At 37.9% G+C, this 27,302-nt stretch overlaps 1 protein-coding gene and 1 pseudogene across 1 annotated transcript in view; one reads left to right on the plus strand and one right to left on the minus strand.

Annotated features, from left to right (window-relative positions):
- Positions 1 to 27,302, minus strand: part of Ank3 (ankyrin 3) — a 258,674-nt gene that overhangs the window by 162,605 nt on the left and 68,767 nt on the right. Inside the window, exons 2-7 of the mRNA XM_090346380.1 lie at positions 10,696 to 10,797; positions 10,186 to 10,284; positions 9,914 to 10,012; positions 6,273 to 6,371; positions 3,460 to 3,645; positions 1,496 to 1,594 (exon numbers count right to left, since the gene is read on the minus strand). Coding sequence (XP_090202506.1) covers positions 1,496 to 1,594; positions 3,460 to 3,645; positions 6,273 to 6,371; positions 9,914 to 10,012; positions 10,186 to 10,284; positions 10,696 to 10,797 — 684 coding nt within the window. The remainder of the gene's footprint in view (positions 1 to 1,495; positions 1,595 to 3,459; positions 3,646 to 6,272; positions 6,372 to 9,913; positions 10,013 to 10,185; positions 10,285 to 10,695; positions 10,798 to 27,302) is intronic.
- On the plus strand, positions 6,691 to 7,171 carry LOC150054169 (large ribosomal subunit protein eL21 pseudogene; annotated as a pseudogene).

Genomic DNA, 27,302 nt, shown 5'->3' on the forward strand with positions numbered 1-27,302 from the left:
AGTGCTGTCCCTGAGCTCTTCAGCTCAAGACTACCACCCTACCCCTTGAGCCACAGCGCCACTTCCAGTTTTCTGATGGTTCATTGGAGATAAGAGTCTCAGGGACTTTAGTGCCGGGGGCTGGCTTTGAACTCAGATCCTTAGATCTCAGCCTCCTGAGTAGTTAGGATTACAGGCTTGAGCCACCATGCCTAGTAGGGAAACTACTTTCTTATGGCTAAAATATAATCTTATAATTCCTATTAACTAATCTTACACATGAGGAAACTTTTACACACACATACCACACAGACGCATACACACACGTAGTTAAAGCTGAGATTTGAACTCCACAGTCTGATTTTTAAGTCCAGACATTTAGCCACCACTCCATCCTGCTTCTAATTTCTACTTGTGACCATGCCTGTTTGGTGACTGTGTGTCAGTACTGGGTCTTAAAGTCAGGGTCTCAAGTTCTTGTTACTTAGCCTTTCTGTACACTGCTGTTATTCTACCACTTGAATCATGCTTCTAGATGTTTGATGGGTAATTAGAAATAAAAGTCTAACAGATTTGTCCATCAGGGCTGGTTATGAACCAGGATCTTCAGATCTAAGCAGAGTGTTCATAAGCCCTTCATATTCAAAAAGATATTTCTAAACCAGGTACTGGTAACTTAGAAATGTCAGCCTGGAAAAGTACCTCCTTGAAATTCTTATCTCCAATTAATCATCAGAAAACTGGAAGTGGAGCTGTGGCTTTAGCCTTGAGCAAAATAACCCAGGTATAATATCCAGTCCCTGAGGTCAAGCTCCATGACTGACAAAAAAAACCCCAAACAAACAAAAACCCCCAAAAAAACAAAAACAAAAAACCCAACTATTTCTAATGCTCAAGGTTACTAAATGTGGGCTGCTTTTCGTGTTCTAGTAGTATTACTGTGTTTGATGTTCAAGTTGTTATCCAGTGGTACACATGGCATTCTCATTATTGATGAATATGAGCTTACTAAGGTTATATGATTTTATTACTTACTATGAAAGTTCGTGGGAGATAAAAAAAGTTTTTAAGGCTGGGAATCATGAACTTCTCACCACTGTTCCAGCACATTCCCAACTTGTGAGGAATCTCCTTGATCTCTAGTGCTTGCTATAAATACCATGTGAATAATATTGAATACATTCCCAAATTTGACCTTGGAATGTGATCATTTCAACCCATGATAGATGACTCGAATGGCATCTTCAACGTATGTACTTATTATCTGCCACTGGCTCCATGTGGCAGTCCTGATCTTGGCTTACTATTTTTTTTTTGGCTACGATGTAGACAGACTTATGTAGGAAATACACTGTGACAGGTAGGCAAAACAAAAACAAAAAACCCCTAAACAACCCATCGTTTCATTGACTGGAAGGCCAGCTAATGATCATCAGTCTCAACCACCTAGGTAGACTTACACTGGGACAGGAGAGTTCAAATGCCCCTAAAGCATCACACATGGTCGAATTCTTACCCGTGCAGTGAAGTCCACAGCAGCCGCTCGGTTCAACAGCAACGTGGCCACATTGATATTCCCATAGTGAGCAGCTATATGGAGCGGAGTGAAGCCACTCTGTGAAGAAAACAGAGCCGACATTCAAGTGATTCTTGCCGGCGCCTCTTCTTACAGGTTCCTCACAGACCCTTCCCAAGTAAAAATGAGGAAGCAAAATATGCTGAGGTCTGCATTCCATTCTCTCCTGAATGTCAATTGCTCATAGGGTTTCAAATAAACCCCATACTCTTAGGCAGAGGACCAGACAGAGAAAATGCAAGGAGACTGACCAATTCATCTAGTAGTATAACTATATAGGAACTAACATTTTGAAAAGTTATAATAGGGATAAGAAAATTATCATAGAATGCTTGTGACCATTGTTTTATTATAAATGATAGGATCACAGAAATCGACCATGGATACTGTTCTTGAGTCAGATTCACTTAGTTTTATAGATTCAATAAAGATTCAAGTTAATCAACCAATAGTTAAGTCTCAATGCTAATGACCAAAACAATTTGTGTGTGTGTGGGTGCAGGTTTGGGGAGCAGTATTAGAGCAAATTTGACTTATAGAATGGGTAATTATTTTCCATAAAGAATCTACAAGTTGACCTCTTTATTAGCAAACACCTATCCAATAGTACATTTTTTTCTGGGTATTTTTACACCAGGGTCATTTTACTTCCTTAAAAAATGCTAAACATGCAGCAATTCACTTAATTCCCCCCAAGTTGAAACCTTAAGAGGAAATAGATGCATTTCTAATTGGTTAGCAAGCTTCATAGCCATGCTAGCTATCTCACTGACTCTGGTGGAAGGTGGGTCATATGGGCATTGTTCTGAGTAACTGTCCTTTTGCTGACACCACGAAGGGTAAGTGTCATGCAACACCCTAAAACTCAGTACTGGAGGAGTAGAATGACAGGGTTGTCTGCAGCTTTGGGTACAGCTGATAAGCATCTAAAGCATTGGACACAGGTCTATAGTAGTACCCTTAGGTTTCAAGAATTCCTAAAGCTTTGAAACACCAGGTTCAGCTGCAGAAAGCCCTGGTAATCAAACTACTGTCTGCTCTGGCACATGCTCCTGAGGGGGGGTGGGGTCGAAAGCAGGTATCTAGCCTACAGGAGGCAATGCAAAGAAGAAGGGAAGGAAATGAGGCAGCAGCACTAAGTAATGAGAAGTAATGATGCAGAGAAAGATTAAATAAATACGTGTGTACATATATATATATATATTTGTATATACCTCTGTTGTTCTATTCACCACCATCTAGGTTAACACATTGGGAAGCAAAAGAGGAGGAAAAAATGAACGGTTAGTTCACTATTGGTGACATGGCCTGCAGAAAGCTCATGACAGCTAAGTGATGAAGATGGAAGCTATGATGGAAGCACAATAGGCACAAGAAGAAAGCTGGACTGAACAAAGTGCTACATGGCAACCTAGTCCAATTGCCACATTTCCTTCACAAAGACTTCCAAGACAATGGGGATTTTTTTTGTGTGTGGGGGGACTGTGGCTCTTGATTGCTGGCTTGCTTTCTCCAGCTGATCTACACTCAGTATATTGCCTGTCATCTCAGATGCTAACCAGAGTTTTATGTAGGCACACTGTCTTTAGGCAGTTGATAACATTTCACCTGGATGTTTGAACTGTATGCGCAAATAGATTCCTTGCTATCAGTTGCATAGAAACTATTTTTTTCAAAATGGCCTCCCTTTAAGCATGTATAGAACTATGATCACAACATCCTCTTCCTTTTGCTGTTAAGGGAATGAGGGCCTTCCATTGGCTGCCTTGGTTACATTTTTTTATTCCTTTCAATGAAGCAAATTTGGGGGCCTGAGCATGCCAAGAGGGAGACCAGGCATTTCTGCAAGGTGTGTATCTCACTGTGGATAGCTGCAGAAGAGACATGGGTCCCTCAGGTCTTACCTTTGATTCCACGTCGGCATTGTTGTCATTCTGTAGCAACAGAGCAGCAGCTTTTGTGTCGTCTTTTCGGGCAGCGATGTGAAGAGCTGGAAGACGTACTTTTCCTTTTGTGTCATTTTCTAGCAGGAGCGAAACCACTTGATCGTGACCTTGTTGCAATGCTACTGCCAATGGTGTGAAGCCATCCTGCAAGTAAATGCATGGGTCGAGGTGGGTACCAATCCATGTTTTCTCATGATTCCATTAATAAGAAGGTAACTGAATAACCAACAATCACTATTTTTTTTAGGGCAAATAAACTAACAACATACTCAAACGAACATATACTACAGGCAAATAATTGTCATCCATCAGAATAAGAAATTAGTGCTAAGTTTATGTCTTTTTCATGGTAACAAGTAATAGTTGTATTGTATGACTAATTTATATCTAGTTAACGTATATTATATAGTACAAAGCAATATAAAACAGTTTTAAAAACCAGTTATAACAAACTCTTGGTACATATATACAACTGTTGGCATACTTACTGAAAAAAATAGAGAGCTAGATGGGTAGCTCAGGTGTGGAATACATGAATAGGAGTAAGGTCCTGAGTTCAAGCCCCAGTAATCACACACATACCACACAATTTTTTTTTGAGATATCAAAAAGGAAAAGAATGTTGATAGATCATTTAGTTAACGGTTTTATAAAAACAAAAACGAAAACATTCAGTGGTTGTTAGGCTGTTGTGAAAAGCTTAAGGAATGTTGGTAGTAGTTCCCATGTGATATTTTGATACAGAGGATATAAATAAACAATGCTTGAGTGAGGTTAAACATGTCTCCTCCAATGTTTATGATTTTGTCATCTATCTACATTTTCTCTATCCATAGTTACCATACCATGCAACATAACTCCTACCAATTGTTCTTCTTCTGATACAAACCAGTAGTTATTTAACCAGTTTGCGAAGATCATAAAAATATAGTCTTATGACAAAAATTCCTAATAGTTATGAAGAATATAAAGTGAAAAGGTAGGTTTCCCTCCTAATTGTTAGAGCCAATAACCACCATATACTATAGACATTTTTCTTTCATCAGTACAGGAAGTCTTGCTTCATTCATTCCCCAGGCCCTGAGGATTGAATCCAGGCTCTCAAGCATGCTAACTAGAAAAATCTGCAGTCTTTTATTTTTGACAAGGTTCTATGTGACGTTTGTCTGGGTTGGCTATGAACTTGAGATCTTTTTGTCTCTTGCTTCCAAGTAACTGGGGTTACAGTTATATATTCTTATACTTAGCTAGCCTTGCCTCATTTTCATTAATGCTCTAACAGCATTTTTTTTGTAGAAGCAAATCAGTTCTAAACAGGTTCCACACACTGATTCATATTTAGTCTCTGTTCAGATTTTAAGCATTATTACTAACTGTATTAACATTCATATAAGCTAATTTTCCTCTAATGTGTACTGATATATAAAATCTTAGTAAGCTAAAGGGCATGTAAATATTTTTTAATATTTACCACCAAAGATCCAGCAAAATGTAACTGATTACCAATTTCACCAACACTGTAGGAGAAGTTTGGTTTCCTCTTCCCATTAGTTTTTCTCCTTTCATATAATGGACAAAAACTGAATTTTCTTCTTTATGTGATTAATGAGTTCCTATTTCTTTGAATGTGATTGAAGGTGTGAGTATATTTTTAAATTTATGAACTGTCTTTTCATGTATTTGCCTGGGAAGGCAAAATCTTAAATTGTAGAGTATGTCATATGCAATTATTCTCTGGTCATCTTTCCTGTGCCATTTGGGCATCACATCAGCCACTGAGTAAGAAGAAAGTCTTTATAATAAATAACCCTGCAGTTAATGGACTTCGCTGCTGTGTTAAAAAAAATGAGTATCAAAATGGTTGTCCTTTACTATTAGAACTAGATTTCTGGCAATGTCTATCTGACATATAAACAGTGTCTTCATCCTGTTTAGTTAAAAAAATATCAATGATAATAGCAATGACTTTAATTTCTTTTTTTTGTTTTGATGGTGGTGTAGTTTTATCTTTTTAAGAATTTATTAACAATGATTTTTACATCAAAGAAGAAGAAATCTTATTATTTTGTTTTGCCATTCCCGGGGCTTGAACTCAGGCATGGGCACTGTCATTGGGCTTTCTCAAGGCTAATGCTCTGCCACTTGAGCCACAGCACCACTTCTGGTTTTTCTATGTATGTGGTACTGAAGAATTGAACCCAGGGCTTCTTGTAGGCTAGGCAAGCACTCTACCACGAGGCCAAACTCCCAGCCTAATTTCTTTTTAAATTAATATTTTTATTCCAAGTTTTCTAAGCCTCTGGCTTTAATGTCACTTTTATCTGGTATTTGTATGACAAATCTAATTAGTTAACTTCACAAATATGTGACAATCATCGTAATTAAGCTGACTTCAATTTCAAGCAAAGCAGATTTACAATTAATGTTGTATTGAAAAATATTTCGAAACAAATGGCTGCTCTTGAGGCAAAATTATTAAGAGGCAGAAATAGTCATCTCAAGCAAATATGTTAGAAACTAAAAAAACAGCCCAATTACAGGGTAGAACCAGACATTTAATATTAGAAAGCATTATGTTCAATAGGAGATAGTTAAAGATTAAAAACAGAGTTTCTAATGTATTTCATAAAACTCATGAACCCACATATTAATACATAACCACAACTGAAAACCTAGTGAGATAATCACAGCAGAAATTTTATGAAATGCCCAATAAACAAAAGCTTTATGAACACGAGAACTTCACTGTGGAAAACACTCAAGGATCTTACCTCTGTAGCCAGGCTCTGGCTGGCACCATTGTCAAGGAGAAACTTGACCACTTCCAGATGATTTTCCTGGGCTGCCATATACAAGGGCGTGAACCCATTCTGCAGAACAAGAAAGAAGATGTTGGGTGGCAACTTACTAACACCAGGTTTTTTTTTCATCAAGCTGAAGATAACAGGCTCTAGGTAAATGCTGTGGGAACCAAACAATTCATGACTCAGGAAGAAAGTACAGAGAGAGGAACTGAGGTTGCTAGTCTTAGAAATCTGGGATTTGGCACGCAGCTCCCAATGCCTGGCATTCTATGGACTGTATTTGTGACCTTATGGCTGATTGAGTCATGGAGAAACTCTCTGTCCTATCCAGAGCCTGTTATCTAGCCTGCCGTGTTGGGCTGTGGTCTGCTAGTAATTTGCCAAAATGACAAACACAAAGGGAAAGAGGAGAGGTACCTGGTACCTGTTCTCTAGGCCCTTCAGGAAGTATGGAGCTATTCCTTTGGCCACATACATGAGAATCTACAAGAAGGGTGATATTGTAGACATCAAGGGAATGCATACTGTTCAAATAGGAATGCCCCATAAATGTTACCATGGTAAAACTGGAAGGGTCTACAATCTTACCCAGCATGCTGTTGGCATTGTTGTGAACAAGCAAGTTAAGGACAAGATCCTTGCCAAGAGGATTAATATGCATATCGAGCATATTAAGCATTCTAAGAGCTGAGTTAACTTCCTGAAACAGGTGAAGGAAAATGACCAGAAAAAGAAGGAAGCCAAAGTGGAAGGAACCTGGGTTCTACTGAAGCGCCAGCCTGCTCCATCTAGAGAAGCACACTGTGAGAACCAACGGGAAGGAGCCTGAGCTGCTGAAACCTATCCACTATGAATTCATGGCGTAAGACGTGTCAAAAAAATAGATAAAAGACCTCTGGACTATAAAAATGAAAAAAAAAAAAAGAAACCTGGGATTTCTGGAAAGCTATTCTTTTTCCTTCCCCTGACCTCGTACTAGGGCTTCAACTAAGGCCTATACACCGACCTTTAACTTTTACACTGAAGGATGATGCTCTACCACTTGAGCCATACATCTACCTCCAGCTTTTGGCTTGTTAATTGAAGATAATAATGTCATAGATTTTCTTGCCTGGGCTGACTTTGAACTGCAATCCTCAGGGCTCAGTCTCCAGAGTAGACAGGATCACAGAATGAGCCACTGGAACTCAACTGGATAAAGTTATTCTTGAGAAGCTCAACATTTTTTTTTTTTAACCATTCCACATTTCCTTGCTTACAAGTACTGCTGTAATTATCTTCTGTGAAATGGCACTTGGGTTTGGAGAATAGTCAGATTTCACAAAGATTCTTCTATGCTTAAAAAAATACACTACTTCTTTTTATATTAATCTCTTAACTTTCAGAAATTTCCAAAACCAAGTTGGTGAGAAAGGAGCCCATGTGTGCCCAATTTACATTTTCATTTCTGTAGCAACAATAGATGAAATTCTCACAGGACCAAGCAGCTTCCAAGGCAGTGAGTGTGCTATTTGAAGTCTGACTTTATCTAATATCTTCAGTGCCTTCTGCTCTGAATGCTTACAGAGTACTATTATAAGTATGTAAATCTGCAGACCTAATTTTGTAGATAGCTGAAGCATGCCGCATAATCTCCATCAAAACAAAAGTTTAAAAAAATCCTCCTGTGATTTCGTGTAAGGTCATGAATGTCATCATTGATATTTTCCTATTTTTTAAACTTTCTTATAGCTGGCCTCTGTATATAATAAAACACTGACAAATTAGTATATAAGCATTTATGTAGACTTGTTATTTCTGCTATTTCTTACTACTCAGGCTGCCCTCAAATTTGTGATATTCGTGCCTCAATCTAAAGTTTACTGGGATTGCATTGATATACAACAATGCCTGATTGGAGACAAGTTTTAAATGTCAAATCCACAGTAAATGCTGTTATGACGGCACTATTCCTCTACAGCAGTGATTCTCTGAGAAAGCCCATTATGACTTAAATAATGAATACTGGAATAATATTGTATTTTAAAAATAATAAAGTAAACTTAATTCTTTAAGACTCAAAGTCTAAAATTATAATCTATTATTTTTCTTTTTAAACTCTCATGCAAGACTGTGAAATTAGAGAGGACCCATATTTAACACAAATAATTTTAAAGATTGGGGAGTTTTAGATTTTTCTGTGTGCTTTTTTGTTGTTTTTAATAAGTTTCAGAGAACTGCCATGCTGTTTTCCATAGTGGTTGAATGAGTTTGCACTCCCACCAACAGTGTAGTAGTGATCCCTCCTGGCCACATCCCCTCCAGCATCTGTTGTTATTAGTTTTCCTGATCCTGGCTATTCTAACTGGAGTGAAGTGGAATCGTAGAGTTGTTTTGATTTGCATTTCTTTTATGACCAGAGATGTTGAGCATTTCTTCATGTGTCTATAGGCCATTTTTGTTTCTTCTTCAGAGAAGACTCTCTTTAAGTCTTTGGCCCATTTTTTAATGGGATGGTTGTTACTTTGGAGATTAGTTTTGGAGTGATTCAATTTTTTGAGCTGTTGATATGTTTTAGATATGAGGCCTTTGTCCGTTGTTTGGTTGGTGAAGATCTTCTCCCACTCTGTAGGCTTCCTAATTAATTTACTAGCTATGTCCTTTGCCATACAAAAGCTCTGCAGTTTAATGCAGTCCCACTTATCCAGCCTTTCTCTGATTTGTTGTGATTCTTGGTCCTTATTAAGAAAGTTTCGACCTGTGCCAAGGAGGCCTAGTGTATCTCCTATCCCTTCTTGTAAAGTTTTCAGTGTGTCAGCTTTTACCTCGAGGTCTTTGATCCATTTGGAATTAATTCTAGTGCAGGGTGACAAAGAAGGATCCAACTTTAGTTTTCTGCAGGTGCTTAACCAGTTCTGCCAGCACAACTTGTTGAAGAGGCTATCTTCCTTCCATTCTAACTAAGGATGCTTCAGAAGAATTAAGAAGTGTTCCCCTCCTCCATTTTCAAACAGATAAGTGCACTAATGTATTTTGAAATTCCAGGAGCATTTTCTTTTTTTATAGGTATCCATATTTCCTTCCTAAATTAACAAATACTGAGACTGGACATGAGCTAACACTGTAGATTTTCCATTTCTCACATCCTCTGAACATTTGTGTATGACTGTCAGTCATAGACTTTCATAGATGATCACTATTAGGGGAAAAAATTTATTTTGAGTTGGGCACTGGTGGCCAACATCAGAGGATTGCAGTTCAAAGCCAGTCTGGCCAAGAAGTCTATGAGGGTTTTTATCTCTAATTAACCAATTACAGAAACAAACCAAATAACTCCTCCCCCCCAAAACAAACCCCTGGAAACATAACTGTGGTTCAAGTAGTAGACAATAAAAAAAAAAAAGAAAACTCTCAGGGACAGTACTCAGGCCCTGAGTTCATGACCCAGGAGAAACAAAAACAAACAAAAACCATAGAAATGTCTGTCTGTCTGTCTGTCTGTCTGTCTGTCTCTCTTTCCCTTTATCTCTCTCTCTCCCTCTCCCTCTCTGTCCCCCTCCCCCCTCCCCCCCACTCTCTCTCTCACACACACACAATGAGGATACAAGCACAAATAGTTCCAAGTTTACCTGAGACTGTGCATTGACATTAGCTCCATTTGTAACCAAGACCTTGACCACCTCTGCTTGCCCAGCCAATGATGCAATGTGTAACGCTGTGTTGCCTTTCTGCAAAAATGAACCGAAAAACACATAGATCAATGTACTCAACCTTCCGAATCCTCCACGCTTAAGGGTCCCCAAGGAGAATGAGATTGACAAGTATCTCCTGAGGTGCACACCCTAGTTCTTTCTGAGGGCTGAATCCACAGAGGACTTGGCATTGAACCTGTCACACTGACCTTAGTGGCAGCATCCACATTGGCTTCTCTCTGTAGCAGCTCAGAGACCACTTCCACATGACCTTCTTTGGAAGCAAGATGGAGCGCATTCAAGCCATTCTGATGGAAAGCAAAGGGAAAACTTTACTCATCAGGTTGAAAATAGATCAGGAAGCAGTCTTCCGGGAACTGGGAGAGAGAACATCCCACCGGTGATCACTTGCTTTGGGCACTATACAAACCTGAATTAGCAATAAGTATATTTGAAAACTAGGTAGGAAGTTCCCTTAGAATAGTTCACTAAATTTTCAGTATCGTTAGAAAGCGTGTCTGCTTATATTTCTGAATATTCCTCCAACAAAGCAGAGCATAATTTAATAGTATTAGTTTGGTCTAAGTTCATAACAAAAATATTGACAAAAGGAAAGACTACCTTGCTTATATTTAATAACAGCTTTAAGTAGTTAAAAATGATAAAACTCAGACTTTTAAGTAAAAATTAACTACATAGAAACAATAACCACAACTGACCTGATTGCAAATATTGATGTCCACTCCATTTTTTATGTAGTCAAGGGCTTTCTCAAGGTGTCCTGCTCGAGCTGCTCTTAAGTAACTTGCATTGGCATCAGACTAAAAGAAAAAGGAAAAACAAAATATTCTGGTGAATCCCATTAAAAAATGGGCCAAAGACTTAAAGAGAGTCTTCTCTGAAGAAGAAACAAAAATGGCCTATAGACACATGAAGAAATGCTCAACATTTCTGGTCATAAAAGAAATGCAAATCAAAACAACTCTAAGATTCCACCTCACTCCAGCTAGAATGGCCAGGATCAGGAAAACGAATGACAACAGATGCTGGAGGGGATGTGGCCAGGAGGGATCACTACTACACTGTTGGTGGGAGTGCAAACTCGTTCAACCACTATGGAAAGCAGTGTGGCAGTGCCTCAAAAGGCTAAACATAGAACTCCCCTATGACCCAGCAATTTCACTACTTGGCATTTACCCAACCATCCAGAAACAAGGACATACTAAACCCACTAGCACAACAATGTTCATTGCAGCACTATTCACCATAGCAAAGATATGGAACCAACCTAGATGTCCCTCAGTTGATGAGTGGATCAACAAGTTGTGGTATTTGTACACAATGGAATTCTATGCTGCTGTCAGAAATAATAACATCGCCCCATTTGTTAGGAAATGGAAAGACTTAGAAAAAATCATATTAAGTGAAGTAAGCCAGACTCAAAGGAACTTAGGCTCAATGGTTTCCCTCATTCATCATAATCAGTAGAAACCTTGGGCTCTACTAGCAGAGATTTGCAATAGAGCAAAATCTTGATACATAAGGACATATAATGTGAAGCTAATTGAAAGGACCTCCAGGATAGTGAAACAAAAGCCATATAATGAATGATTCTTGTCCTTAATGTACTATGTTGTCTCTCATCTCCTTTGCTGTCCCTTGGTTATCTCATATTGGTATAGTATCTCACTTTGTTATCTGATATATTGAATTTATTTGTATTTGGATATTTGAAATTTGATAGGGAAGGGGGGAAAACCAAGACGGGTGGGGGGTGTGGAGGGGGAGGGAAACGGGTACCAAGACATGTGAAAGGGTATCAATGTATGTGAATTAATGCACCTTCTATCTGGCAAATATCATGTAACCCTTTTACTAATTACAATAAAAAAATTAAAAAAAATATTCTGGTGAAAAATTGAAATAGAGCCAGGGGCCAGTGGCTCATGCCTGTAATTCTAGTTAGGAGGCTGAGATCTGAGGATCATGGTTCAATGCCAGGCAGGAAAAGAAAGTCCGTTGGTCTCATCTCCAATTAACTATAAGAAAATGGGAAGTGGCACTGTGGCTCAACATGGTAGAGGCTTGTGATGAAGCACTTACAGATAGCATCCAGGCCCAGAATTCAAGTCCCACGATTGACCAGAACAAACAAACAGAAAACAAGTAAAACAATAAAAAGAAAAGAAATGGATGTGCTTTTTAAAAAATATATAGCAACCAAACTCTGTAGTCCAAGCTGGAATAGAAGTAACAGGATTAATTTACACCTAATGTAAAGATACTAATAAACATTCTCAACATCAAGAAAATTGTTTTAGTTTCACATGTACAAATTGACCACTTTTGTGATGTCATAATTCATTTTTAATTAGAGAGAAAGTCTCAAATGATATGTAGGTACTATAAATAAATGCAATGTTCAGTTAAGTAAAGAAAAAAACTAAACACCCTGGTAATTACATAGTGATGATCCCAGTAGTGCCTTGTCTTAGAAACTAAGCAACGATTGTATTTTTCTGTGTATACAAGAATGACTATTTCATTTTCTCAATTGATAGGTTCATAAAGCTACTAACACATTTTGTTACACTATTTAAAAGGAATTTTGCAGATGATGCCTTTCTGCTGGATTTTATATCAGGACACAGTCCTTCACTCAAACAGATTAAACTTTAAAAGCATATGACAAAGTTATTTGAAGTATAATACTTTACAATATAATATCAAGCTAGTTAAAGTCACATGCTGGAGAACGTTCTATTGAAAGCAGTATATAAAATTTGAAGACAACAAGACAGCTTATTCATTCCTTGAAAGCTTAACCACTGTTCATTTCTATCATCTATAATTGCACAGTTAAAGCTACCTACTGCTAAAATCTTTAACAGAACGAAGCTAAGTTTAAGGAAAGATGCTGTGATGTTGGGCCTGCAAAATTTGTAAAGGAATCTTGCTCAACCCAAAGCAATAGAGAAACAGGTTTGCCTGAAAACAAAAAACTAAAAGCAAGCAAACAAAAAAATCCCAGCTAAACAAATCTTGTCACCAGTGATAAATTCAATCACTCAGCTATGGCTTCAAAGAAACAAGTGTCTTTTTTTTTTTCAGCCATATGGTTGCCATCTCTTTTAAGAACCCTGTTCAAATGTCAGTTCATTTGTGAAGCCTGCCCAAACCCTCAGGTAGAGTTTAATTGCTCAGTGCTCCCAACACATTTATACACTGAACTCTATTGGTTTTCTTTTTCTTTTTTTTTTTTGCCAGTCCTAGGACTTGAACTCAGGGCCTACACACTGTCCCTGAGCCTTTTCATGTTCAAGGCTAGTGCTCTGCCACTTGAGTCACAGGGCCACTTCTGGCTTTTTGGAGTCATTTATTGAAGACAAGACTCTCTCTGGGACTTTCTACCTGGGCCAGTTTCAAACTGCAATCCTCAGATGTCAGCCTTTTGAGAAGCTAGGATTACAGTTGTAATCTACTGGTGCCAGGCTCTAACCTCTCTTGCTTTTCATCACAGAAAAGCGTATTATCTCTCTTACACATTACATTGTAAGCACACAGAACAAGAACAAGCAGAGGCAGATTAAGAAAGCTACCAAGAATGTATCAACCCTGGAAATATAGTAGGGTGGAAATAAATTTCACCCCAGAAAGGATCTTGAGTTCTAGTATAGGGCAATCAGTAGTAGTTGACCTTCTCAGGACTTCAGAGGAAAAACCATTGTGTCCAGGGTTTTTCAATCCTTGCCCTTTGAGCAATAAGCTTGTTTGAATACTGCTTCCTTTATGTCAAGGTCTCTTAATTTGGGCACTTATTAGCATTTTTGGTCTGGATAATTCTTTGCTGTAGACTGCTCTTTTTATTATACAATGCACACCACTGGCATTCATGACCTCTGCCAACCAGGTTTCAAGCATATTTCCTAGCTGGAACTACTAAAAAAATGTCTCTAGACAGCAAAATGTCTCCTGAAGGGAAGTTTCTCCAGTTGGAAACTACTTTAAAAATAAATAAACCTTTCTCTTGCTGGACTCATAGTTTAAGGAGGCTTCAATCTTTGGCTTGCGTGTGTCACCACGGGTCCTGAGCTTGTGCAAGACAGTGCTGCTATGTATGAAACTCAGTTGCCCATTTCTCGAAACTAGATATATCCTTGACATGTAGCAGTTCTACAGTATGTCTTATGAATGACTGAATCAAAAACAAGCATATTGGATGAAAATAACTAGTAATCAAATTCTTGCCTGGAACAACATAAGAAGCTTTATTAATACCAACAACCGCCAATAGCTGAACTAGCAGTTATTTATATTGAGAATCTACTATCACTCGCACGACTCAGACACAGACACACCCATGCACAGGTACCAACTATAGTTATGTCAGAGTCAGGAGTCAACGAATACACATAGATATTATGAAAACAGGGGCCAGGTGTGGTAGTGCATGTATATAATCTCAACTATTGGGAATTAGAAGAAACAGGAGGATCACCAGGAAAGAACATCCTAGGCCAAAGTTATTGAGCTCTTACATTAAAAAAAAAGTCAAACTTGGTGGCTCATGCAAAGGGTTCTAGAACCCTACTGGGAAAGTAAGGTCAATGGCTGGCCTGGGGTAACTTAATTAAAAGGCCTTGGGGTATGGTTCAAGTTGCCTAGCAAGCAACTTCTATCCTCACTACTGACAAAATAAATTAAAAAAAATGGAATTTGGGCTAAATATGTCAGTGGTTTAATTAGATCAGAAAAATAAAATAAAACTGCAAAAGATAAAGACTCAAGTCATACAAAGGGATCTATCACTTCAAGTTCCCAGGAACTTAAAAACTGTAATCTTTAAAGAGGTCTACTATTTGGTAACATTGCCTGATGTTTACAAGTTCAGCTAGAATTAAATTAGCTATGCAAGAATGGCTCGTTGTACCATAAAATATCACCATCTCTGTGCCTGCATGGTGACTTATCAGTCAATTGACCCAGAAGGACTCTGACATTACTCTGGAAACAAATGGCATCAGCCTGCCTGAATATTTCAGCTGCTAGAGAAAACAATGGTAAGCAAAGCAGCCTGAATCCTGACTTTCAGTACATAAAAACAGCAGCTAAAGAGATGGGGTTAATTTAAGCGGGAACAAAGGCCTTGAAACTGATCCATATAGTTTCCTCAGAATCTTCTTTAAATTTCTAAAGTAAAACCAATATAGTCAGTGTGAGACAACACTTCTAATTCAGTGGCTCTCCCCCTATTTAAGGTTGGGATTCTTTTAAGCGTAATAAAAGTTATGAATTATTTGTTTCTTTTCTTTTAGAACTGGAGCTTAAACTCAGGGCCTCATGCTCTCACTTGGTTTTCTTACTCGAGGCTAGTGTTCTATTACTGAAGTTGAATCCCCACTTCTGGCTTTTTCCTAACTGAGGGGAGTAAAAGTCTCACAGACTTTTCTGCCCAGGTTGGCTTTGATCCTCCATCCTGTCTCCTGACTAGGATCACAGGTGTGAACCATCAGCACCTGGCTCTTTCAACTACTTCACACATAGACTCTCCCTCCTTATCTAGTGTTACAAATAGCTGATCTGACCAAGATGGCAACAAAAATACTTTTAAAATGTTGTATATATTGAACATGTCCAGAGGGTTTTGTGTTGGCTATCATTATTTATTAAACTACACACGATAGCAAGTATTTACATTGTTTTAGATTTAAGTATTCCAAAGAAGATTTAAAATTTATGGGTGAGTATGCAGATTATATACAAATACTACAACATTTCATAAAGGAGGTTTTGATGTCTGTAGGGAGATTGAGGGGGTGGTGGAGTTGGTGTCCCGAAAACAATTCCCTATAGATACCAGGAAAGAACTACATATGCATGCACACATCAAATCTACATTTACATATGTACTCTTCCCACCATTTCACATGGCGCAGAAGTGCTATGCCTGTTCTTGGCTTGCAATTAATCACATTTGTCTGAATGATTAAAAAGAATAAAACAGCTCTGGTGAATATCATTACTAGAATTATTTTCACCCAATGATGTTGGTATTCAACTAACTGCCTCAGAATATGAATTGGCCCAAGAAGGGACACTCTCCTCAGCCCTGTTGTATACCAAACTGTTCTCCATCTCAAAGCAATACCAACCATCCACAGTACATTTAGAAGAATAAGCAGGTGTTCTGGCTCATGCCTGTCATCCTAACTACTCAGGAGGCTGAGATCTGACGGGTTCATGGTTCAAAGCCAGCCCAGGCTTTGAAGACCATGAGACTCTTGTCTCCAATTAACCACTAGAAAACTGGAGTGGTAGTATGGCTCAGGGGTAGGGCAGTAGCCTTGGGCTAAAGAGCTCAGCATCCAGGCCCAGAGTTCAAGCCCCATGACCACCATCACCACCACTACCACTACCAACAAAAACAAAACAAACTGACAGCAACAACAACAACAGAAAGAATAAGGGGGAAAAGGGAGAGGAAAAAAACACATGAAGACTGCCCTGTAGAAGATGTACAACTTAACCTACAAGAGTTAATTTAATCTGGGGGCTGGGAGTTTGGCCTAATGGTAGAGTGCTTGCCTAACATGCACAAAGACCCAGTTCAATTCCTCAGTACCATATACATTAAAAAAAAAAAAAGCTGAAAGTGGTGCTGTGGCTCAAGTGGTAGAGCTCTAGCCTTGAGAAAGCCCAGGGACCGTGGTCAGGCCCTGAGTTCAAGCCCCAGGATTGACAAAAAGAAAAGAGTTAAGTTAATCTTAAAATACTCAAATTGAAAACAACATCTGATATACATCACATACACCACTTTGGTTTAGTAGCAAGAACACCAGAGAGCATCAACTATTCAACTTTGTGGTGAAGAAACTCTGAGAATGACAGCATGCCAGGGGAGCATAGTATTGGATAGTACTAGTTAGGATAGGACCCAAATTCAAAACTGGAACAATGGTTTGTCAGAATGCAGACAGACTGGCAAACCACTTGGTAAGTATGTCTTTGATATCTGGCATTCCATCAAAACAATGCTACTTTGGAAAATTAATCTAGATACAGTACATATAAAGATACTTATTGGTCAGTTACTACAGAAGGAATTCAGGTACAGAATTGAGCCTCCTACATGGAGAGTTATAAGAAGGATAATTGCTTGAGAGCTAGTGGTTAGCATTGTTTTTCTCTTAGTGACCTCATCAGATGGAAGAATTTAGAAGATGAAATTTTCTTCTTTCACCTTTTAATTGTGTTTACTTTGTCATCTTACTAGACAGGAAAGACATATGAGTCATGCATGTTTTCAAGGAAATAGCTCCAAGGATCAAGTCAAGTGCTATTGTAAATGAATCTAGCAACTATGACTTTGACTGTAATGTAGTATTTTATTCCACAGATCATTGGTTAAAAAGAAAAGGCACTTTCTGAATGCCCATCTTACTAATATCTAAAGCTTCATACCTCTATGTAAGAAACCATTATAAGTATTTAAATTAATTTAGCTATGGTATGACACAATATACTATTCATTAGATAAACTCTTTAGTCTATCCTTGTAATAGTTCTATGAATCAACATTGTAGATTAAATTGTGTATCCCCAAACTCCATTTGGGAACCTCAGAACATGACCTCCTTGGGAAGTAGCATCTTCGTAGTTATCATTTTGAACTAGAATATGCCCGTAATCCAATTATTGGCAACTGTATAAGGACAGAACACATGTGCATGCGCGCGCGCACACGCACACGCGCGCGCACACGCGCGCGCACACACACACACACACACACACACACACACACACACACACACACACACACACACACAAGAATGGAGGGAGGGAGGATGTCATTTGAGGACAGAATCATAGTCTAGAGTTATTCTGCCACAAGGGCAGGGACAAGGAATACAACTCCAGGGGAAAAACGTGATTATGTTGACACTCTGAGTTTGGCTTTCTAGCTCTGTAGGAGAATAGGAGAATTAATTCATGCTATAATGCTTATTATATTGACAATGGCAAAGCATCACAAGTAGGTGGCCGCTACCAGGTTTCACTTTACAGATTACAAATGAGGAAATCATGTCGAGTATGATTTTTGGAAGCAGAATTACCTCTGATAAACTTTAGATTTTGATTACTTTTCTCTAGATACATACAATGTTTATTTTATTCTACTTAGATGTTTATCTTTCTAGTCCGTTTTTGTTTATTTGGCTTCAACTCAGGGCCTGGGTGCTGTCTCTAACCTTTCTCTGCTCAATGCTGGTGCTTTACCACTTAGGCTACAGCTCCACTTCAAGATTATATGTCAGCCTCATGAGTAGGGATTAAAAGTGTGAGCCACCAACACTCAGAATGAGTTTTTGTTTTTTTTCTTTTTTGCTGGCTTGAACTATGGGCCTGGGCGCTGTCCCTGAGCTCTTCAGCTCAAGGCTACCACTTGAACCACAACATTACTTTCTGTTTGTTTTTTTTTTTTAATAGCACCAAGCAGCAATATTTCATGAGTAACACAAGATGTGAAATTATTCTCAATCTCTATCTTCTAAAAGACAAGGGTGGCTTTAATATCAACATTCTGGAACCTCCAATTTGTGATTTCAGATGCCAATTTGTTTTGAAGTCAGTGGAGCTACTCTGAACATCTCAAAATCCAAGACTGGAGTTTATTTGGAATAAGATAACCTGCAACAGAAACAGGTCAAGTGACTTGAGAGTCACACTATCAACTATTTACAGCTTCAGAGTGAGACACAGAGGGGACGTTTGGACCCCATGCATGAGCTGAATCCTCACTTACTCTCTAAGACACATCTGCATAGTGCCCAGATATTCTAGAGCAAAATATTGTGTGCTCATACTTTATAATTATCTTGCACAGTGATCTAATTTCCCACCAATTTCAAAAGAATGTGACCAATTGTACAATCGCAAACAACTGTGATATTCATGCTCCAATCTGTTGCCTGTCAATAAAATCTAAAACCTTGGGAACAATGGTATTTCGCTTTAAAAAATTTACATTCATAATAGGCACTCTTTTTTAAGGTATGTGTTAGGGTGGTATATGTACATCTTAGATGGGATTTTTGTATGTGTGCATTTGATATGACATTTAGAAAAAAAAAACAACTTGGAATATTTATAGCTAGGGACGACCTGAGGATTTTTTTTAACTTTCTATAAACCAGCATTTTTACTCTCCTTAATGTTAGAAGACTAGAAGAACAAGATCGTTTTGTCAGAAAAATGCTTCTAAAGGCGATCTATATTTGTGATCACCACTAAACCAAAGCCAACCAAAATAAAGAGCTCCACTGTAAATTGTACCCACCACCCATCCATTGCTACAAGACTGTCTTTGTTTGCTAAGATTGGGGTACAAGCAAGCTCCATCCATCTCTGAAATGAGGTAACTACTCCTAACACATGTGGAGGTATGGCAACCATCTCTGCACTAGGACTTTTACCACAAAGCCCCCTGTGGCTGTACATTTCTAGCCTGCTGGATGGCCTATATTGTAGCCCCACTCAGGTTCAAAGGCAAAATATTCCCCTCTTTCTACCTAAATAGAGCGAAGTAGGCACCAGCTGAAAAACACAGGGTGTGGCCAGGTTTGTGTTTGCAGAAACGCAGCATTTTCAAGAGATTTGCCCTGCTAGTTACTGATAAACCTCACTGTCATCTCATTTGTTGACTGCAATCTGGCTTATATCAAAAGGAGGACAGAGAGATCTAAATTCTGGGGAATGCCATCTCTCTTCCACAACACAGACTAGGTTTGAATTAGACTGATTTGAACTAAAAAGAGGCATTTTCCCCCATAGGGAAAAAAAAAGTGGATGCCCATGGGCTATACGTATTTCCAATATTCTCCAACATAAAACTGATTCTGTTCAGGATCATGTTCTGAGCTTGCCTTGATTTTTCTGAGGGTGCTACAGAGCTTGCCTCTCATGGGACATAAAAACCACAAATAGCAGAGGAAGAGAGTTTATATGCCTTAATAATACCAGGACACTGTGCTACATTTTTGTCTTGATTTTGTCTGTAAGGGGCACTCTAAACCATTTCAACTTAAAATGCTTATTCCCCATTCTGTGAAAGTATATTGTAGACACAAAATCACTGTCATGGGACAGAGACTAGCGTGTTGGGAATTGATGACACCAAGTTTCTTTTGCTTTAAGAAATCTAGGACACAGCTAGTGGTGGCAATAATTCACACATATAATCCTAGCCACTTAGCAGGCGGAGATCTGAGGATCAAGGTTTGTGAACCAGCCCTAGTGGAAAATGCTGAGAGACTCTTATCTCTAATCACAAAAAGCTGGAAGTAGAACTGTGGCTTTAGTAGTAAAGTGCTAGCCTTGAGCAAAATAAACCTTAGAGACAGTGTCCAGGCCCTGAGTTCCAGACCCAGGACAGGCACAAAAACTAAAAACCTCCAGGACACTGCAATATGTAAAAGCTCATACTCACTTCTAATGCTAAGTAAGTAGTTTATTGCCTAAATACGCAAAAGTAGGAAATTTGTTAAAAGTTCTGTGGCAGCCAGGTTAGGTAACACAAAATGTGAAAAGAGGTAGAGTATTTTGCTAAGATATTTGCAAAAGTTAAAAATGAATGATTCTCTTTTTGTTTTCCGTTCAAGGATTAGCTGAGCATAAGTGGCTCATGTGCTTAGTCATATTACTCAAGAGGCTAAGATCTGAGATTCAAGGTTGAAAGTCACTCTAGGAAATCAACACCTGGAATTAAAGCTGAACTGTGGCTCAAGTGGTAGATTACCAGCTTTGCGCAAAAAAGCTAGGGGACAGTGTGCAGGCCTTGACTTCATGCACCAATCCCACATAAAAACAAGTGAACAGCAGGATTTTTAGGACAATGTCATTTCTGTCATACTTGCTAAGGATAAGACTTTGCTTCCAGGACAATATTCAATTAAAAAAGAAACATTTTTCTTCAGTTATTCATTTTGATTATTTGGAAATGTAAACATGCATACATGTAAGTCAGTGTGGAAAATAACCACAGATGAAGAAATCAATTCTGAGAAGTATGGTTGCCAGGTACAGGTTCCAGACTTGCTGTAAACCTTGGCAGTGTCTGGGCATGTTTTAAATGATCTCTTGGGACAACGGATAGCAAGATGTTTCAGAAAAACAAGTTATGTCTGTAGATTCTTAGTGCCTGGCAATTCAGAACACGGAACAACCCTGGGTAATTTTTTTCTTTTAAATATACAAATATGGAATATTATAAGGGAAAGTTAGTCCTTTTGCAAATTGTACTCCTGTCTATTTCAGGTCCTCACAACTTCTTGGCTTTCTTGCTCATAGCTGGTACTCTACCATTTAAGTCATCCCTGGAGCCCTAAAACACACCTTATTTGCTCAAGGTAAGTAAAATTCATTGTGTCATCTTTCTCATATAGATACGACATAGAGAGATTGCTAAAATCAGAATTTAGGTCCTGTGGATCTAATATTATTTTCTGAACTTTATAATGCCAGAATATAATATCACAGTTTAAAGTGGTAAAACAAGCATGCCTAAATACTGTCATCCCAGAGGAGAGGTTGAACTGGATTTCCAAACACAAACGATCCAAGTTCCGTTCCTTTTCTGCAAAGTTTCATGCATGGTATTCCATGTGTCTGGCCCCACACAATACTTATCTAAACATGATTTGCTCTTCATATGTGTGAACAGAGCTAGGAAAGCAAAAGACACCTTCATTTTTTTGAAATAGGAAGCAAAATAGTATTAGCTAGTTCAAATTTGGTAGTCAAAACAAATACCCACTTGTTATACAGCAAACTTCAAAGTACCTTAAATATATACTTTATAGAACTGGGAGTTTGGCCTAGTGGTAGAGTGTTTGCCTGATGTGCTCAAAAACCCGGGTTCGAGTCCTCAGTACCACATACATAGTAAAAAGCCAGAAGTGGTGCTGTGGTTCAAATGGTAGAGCTCTAGCTTTGAGAAAGCCCAAGGACAGTGCTCAGGCCCTGAGTTTACACCCCAGGACTGGCAAATATATATATATATATACTTATATATATTATATATTATAGTACTAAGATACTGCTGTGTGCCATATAGCAAATACACAGTAATGGCTTCTGTCCTTCTAGATAATGGATTACATAAAATATGTCAAATGTTTGGGGTTTTTCCACTTGTTTGTTGTGTTATGAATCAGAACAAGGATGTCAGGCCTTCATGCTTAAGGATCCTTATTATGTAGGAGGTACTAGCTTGAGTCCTAAAATATTTACCAGGGAATTATTCACATTTTAAATATAGCGACTAAAACAGTGATGAGCTAAATTTGGTCGAGGTAGAAGGAAAAAGTGAAGTATTTACTTGAGTACATGAACATTTTCTCAAGTTTTTTAAATCAGGAAATAAATGCCTCCATTTTTAGTGTGGATAGATTTAATATTGTCAACAAAAGTATTTTCTTGCAGTGTAAGAATTTTTCTCTGTGGAGAAAGGCAGCCAGGAAATTACTATACACTGGACTTCAGCTTCCTGGTCAGATAATTAAAGGCCTGGGGGAATTGAAGGGTGAGTCTCCCAGCAGCAGAGGGAGAGGAGGCGTTAGCTGATGCTAGAGAGGGTTCTTGAATTTTGCATCCTCAAGTGTGTGGGCCAGCTGGTACAGCTGGGGCTTCACAGGAACCATGGGTAATGGAAATGTCTACCTTTTTCTGGAGTCCACAGGGAGAATCATTTCTTACGATTTTAAGCCAACATATTGCAACAGCACATACGTACACAATGTATGATGACCAAATGAGCAAATCTCTTTGTATTTGGCTTGAGCTCAGAGCCTGGGCAGTGTCCCTGAACTTTTTCATACAAGACTGGCACTCATCACTTGAACCACAGCTCCTTTTCCAGCATTTTGATGATTGACTGGTGGTAAGAATTTCATTAACTTTTCTCCCAGGGTGACTTCAAACCATGAACCCCAGATCTTGGACTCCTAAATAGCTAGGATTATTTGTGTAAGCCACTGGTGCCCACAAAGTCAGTGTCTTTTAAAGGATTTTAGGAAGTCTTTGCTCCGTAAATCCCTTGCCCTTCTCTCCCATACTGTTGAAGATTGAACGAACACAGATTCTCTTCTAAGGCAAGCATGCTAGCATGCAAGCATGAGTTTTGCTTTCTTTCTTGTTTTGTGACAGGAGTTTCACATTCCTCTGGCTTTGGTAATAGGATTCCAGGTGTTCAATAATAAACCTGGCTCTTCAAATATGTTATCATTAAATTAGTTATTACTGAAAAAGAATGTCATAAAGTTGTGAATAAGAATATATTTTAAAATTAAGACAGGTACTAGTAAAAACAGTTCCTGGATAAGATATGGAATGGGAATTTTCCTGGCCTAACACCAGAGACAATACAATAAAAGAAAGAGAGGACAAGGAGCTTTATGGGTATGTGAAAGATCTTTTTAAGAGCAAATATGAGGGCTGGGATATAGCTCAGTGGCAAAATGCTTCCCAAGCAAGTGCAACATCCTGGACTCTATCCCCAGCACACAGATAGACAAAAAGCATGTAATCAGAAGAATAAGCCAAGTTGTTTTCATTATGCAAACTGAAACATGTAAGAGTGGCCTTGATCCCAAAGTTATAGTAGCCATGCATATCTATAGTTATAAATAGTGACAGCAAGTTGACATTCTGCTTTATTATAGTCTTAATAACTAAAATGTACTACAAAGGCAGCAAGAAAAAGGATTCCTTTAGGGAGTTTCTCTTTCCATATTAATTCCAATGTGTCACATCATGGATCATTTTCACGTTTAGAGATAGGCATAAACTAAGCTGTCACTTTCTATCCAGGTCTTTATAGTTCACAAATATTGGAGTCCAGGCTTTGACCCCAGGGTCCTCCAGCTCATGACCTGGATCTACAATTCATAAACTATATGACATTGCACAATGTAATCAAACAGAGTAGTTAAGTTTCTTCATCTGTAAGTGAGAATGGCATTGAAGTCAGGTCATATCTAAGTATATGTGAGTGTGTGTATATGTGTGTGTGTGTGTGTGTGTATATATATGTATATACTGATATTGAAGGAGAATGCATATGATACAGAGGACCTGCCATAGAGTCCACAATTAATGCTATCATCACCAATATTTGAAAACTATTTTTGAAATTAAGATTCTAGCCTAGTTAGCTATGACTATTCTGACTATATAAAAGTCAAGAGAACATAATAGACCATGCAGGACTGAACACATGAACTTGACCTTGTTTGCTAATGCTTTTAGCAACTGAGCTAAGCATGCAATTCAGGCCAGAGAACATTAATATTCACATGGAAATATATCTAGGCCAGCGGTTCTCAGCCTTGTTTGTGTCAGGATTCTTTTGTTTGTTTTCAGTCGGTCATGGGACTAGAACTCTGGGCCTGGGTGCTGTTCCTGAGTTCTTCAGCTCAAGGTGACCACCCTACACCTTGAGCCCCAGCACCACTTCCATGTATCAGGATTCTTTATACTCTCAAATACTATTGAGGATCCCCCAAAGAGTTGTTGATTATGAAGCCTATAACTATTGATATTTATACTGGAAAATAAAACTGAGAACTTATCCATTTAGTTTTAGATCACCATTGCATATCAATAAAAACATGTATCTTCCCAAAGCTCTATCTTATGGGAAATAACTTCATTTTCCAAAATACACTAAAAAGGGAAGACTGGTTTTTTTCTGGGCCCACACATATATCTGACCATAGAAAAATAGCTGGAATTGTATATCTGCTTCCACATTCAGTATCTTGCTATGTGCTTGCTGCCTTTGGCTGAAATACATAAAGGAAACCAGGCCACATGCAGATAATACAGTTAGGAGAAAAGAGAAATGGCCTCAGAGATAGTACTAAAGTTTCCCAGGGTCATTAAAGATCCTGAGACCACACTGTTAGACTTGCTGGCTGATTTCAAAGTTTTTGGTTTGATCTAATGGCACTATAGCCTAGTACTTCCTAAGACAAGAATTAAAGCAAACACCATGACTGACAGGAGGGTAAAAATCTCAACAAAGTCCATGCTGCTGTTTTTTTTCTACGTATAGGTCAGGATCATTCAACCTATTTGTGTTTTTGCTACCTGGATTCATCGTCCTCCTAGACAACCTTTCCATCTGACCCTGTCTTCATGGTCCTGTCCGCATATTTGGACATTGTATTTGCAATGGACCATTGTCCTCAGACTGTCAACTAAAGTTCTTGCAAATAACAAGGACTAATCAGCAGAGCTCACAGCCTAGCATGCAGCTACAGATGACAGACAGTGTTGAAAATTCTTCATGGATAGCTTGTCATTGTTGCATAAGCAAAACTAAAGATACAAGGCCTCTACTCTGGGATATTTCTTGACTGGATGGAACTCATAGTCAAACTTTGATCACTGAAGTAGAAAGATAACTAGTGCATTTTCCTTTTTACATTATTTAGTAATATTTAAATATTTAAAACTCTTGTCTCTTGCATGACTAAATAGTGGGTAAAGACTCAATTTAAAAGTGGCCTGTCCTTCAAAGATGAGAATTTAAAATTTTAAGTTTTTCTTTGAGTGCTTGATGCTGCCTGATCAGAGGAGCAGAAGATGAGTAAGACTGTATCTAACTACAAACTGAAGTCTCTAAAGTTTTATCTACCTTATGACTGCATTCTCAAAATATGATGGACTAATCATTGAATTACAGAATTGCATGTAAATCAATAATATGTAAGAAAGTTAAAATACAAAATAACTAAGAATTCAAATTGTATTAAATAGCTTATTTAGATTTTATGGAGTAGTTTAAACTGTTCAAATTGATCACTAACATTCATGTATTCACTGAATTAAAAAGAAGATTGCAGCAACAACACAATCCTACGCATTAAAAGTGTTTGCTACATGGAGGACTACCTGCAGGCATCTTTATTTCATATAGATGAACACATGTAATTCCAGAACATGGAGGATAGGACAGTAGGAATGGGCGTTTGAAGCCAGCCAATAGTATATGGCTGTAGATATTTGGCTGATAGAAACAGAAATTAACATTATATAATCTAATGACTTATGTATCCTCAGTCCAATTAGAAAGCACAGTTTAATTCATTTTGTTCTAGCCTTTATAATGCATCCTGAGAACCATGGTAGAAAGAAAATATTTTTTAAACAAATCCTATTTGCATTAGGATAATTAGAAAATGTGTTTATGTTTTGCATTTAAAAACACTTCAACATCATAAAGAGAATGCCTGTTCAAATAAAAGACACAAAGTTTTTTGTTTTACAATATTGCTTTACCTTGATGAATATCCAAATCTGTAAGTGATCTGAGAAATGATCATTTTTATATGGTCATGTTAAACATTACATAACCGAAAGTTCTCATTTCAAAATAAAACACTCTATAGTCTCAGTAGCAAAAAAGGAAAGTTTTGAATTTTTTTATTTAAAGTTTGCTACATACATTATCTTAGGTGCTTCTAACTTTCTAAAGTAAAAAAAAAAATCACTAACAATACAATAAGAGATTCCTGCTATTAAATGTGTTCAGCATTGTATCAGTTATGCAAATCACATACAAAATAGAAGAAATCAGAGTTTAAAGAGATAATAAAATGAATGCTCAGACTTTTTAATATTATAGGGCTTAAATATAACTTATCAGTTGCCATTGAAGGATATTATCATTAGCACCCTCTAAAATATACATTAAAATTGCATTAGATTTGGACTTTGTTCAATACTATAGTCTAGCTTTTTCCTTTTTACAAGCATTATTGTAGAGTTCAAGTTAAGAGTTAACTTTCACCAATCCTTTATCAAGACTATTTCTTTTACAAAGATGCTCTGAAGCAACTTATGAGATGCTGTTTATGAGCAAAGACACACACACACATCTAGATTTTTATAGCAAATGTTTCACAGTATGAAGTTATAAAATCATCATTTTTCCCTCAACACAGACTATATCATCTAATAGAAAATTTCCACATATCTACACAACACTTTCAAAAACCACAAGCTAAATAGAAGTTGCAGGAAATACAGCCATAATTTGTGAAAATGTATTTACTATACCCTCTTAGCACTGAGTTTATCCATAGTTCAGCTCATGTAGATAAAGTATTCATTCTTCTGTTCAAGTCAAAGGGGAAGCCAAGAGAGGAAGAATTCTTATTCATTGTCCAACTAAGCCCAATACAGCAATAATACATGCTACTCTACGTTGACAACATTTCTCTGCGATCTGTGTCGGGTCAGTACCCTTCCAGTGCCACTGCTC

Source organism: Megascapheus bottae, chromosome 15 (genome assembly GCF_031878675.1).
Source record: "Megascapheus bottae isolate mThoBot1 chromosome 15, mThoBot2.hap1, whole genome shotgun sequence".
NCBI classification, from domain to species: Eukaryota; Metazoa; Chordata; class Mammalia; order Rodentia; family Geomyidae; genus Megascapheus; species Megascapheus bottae.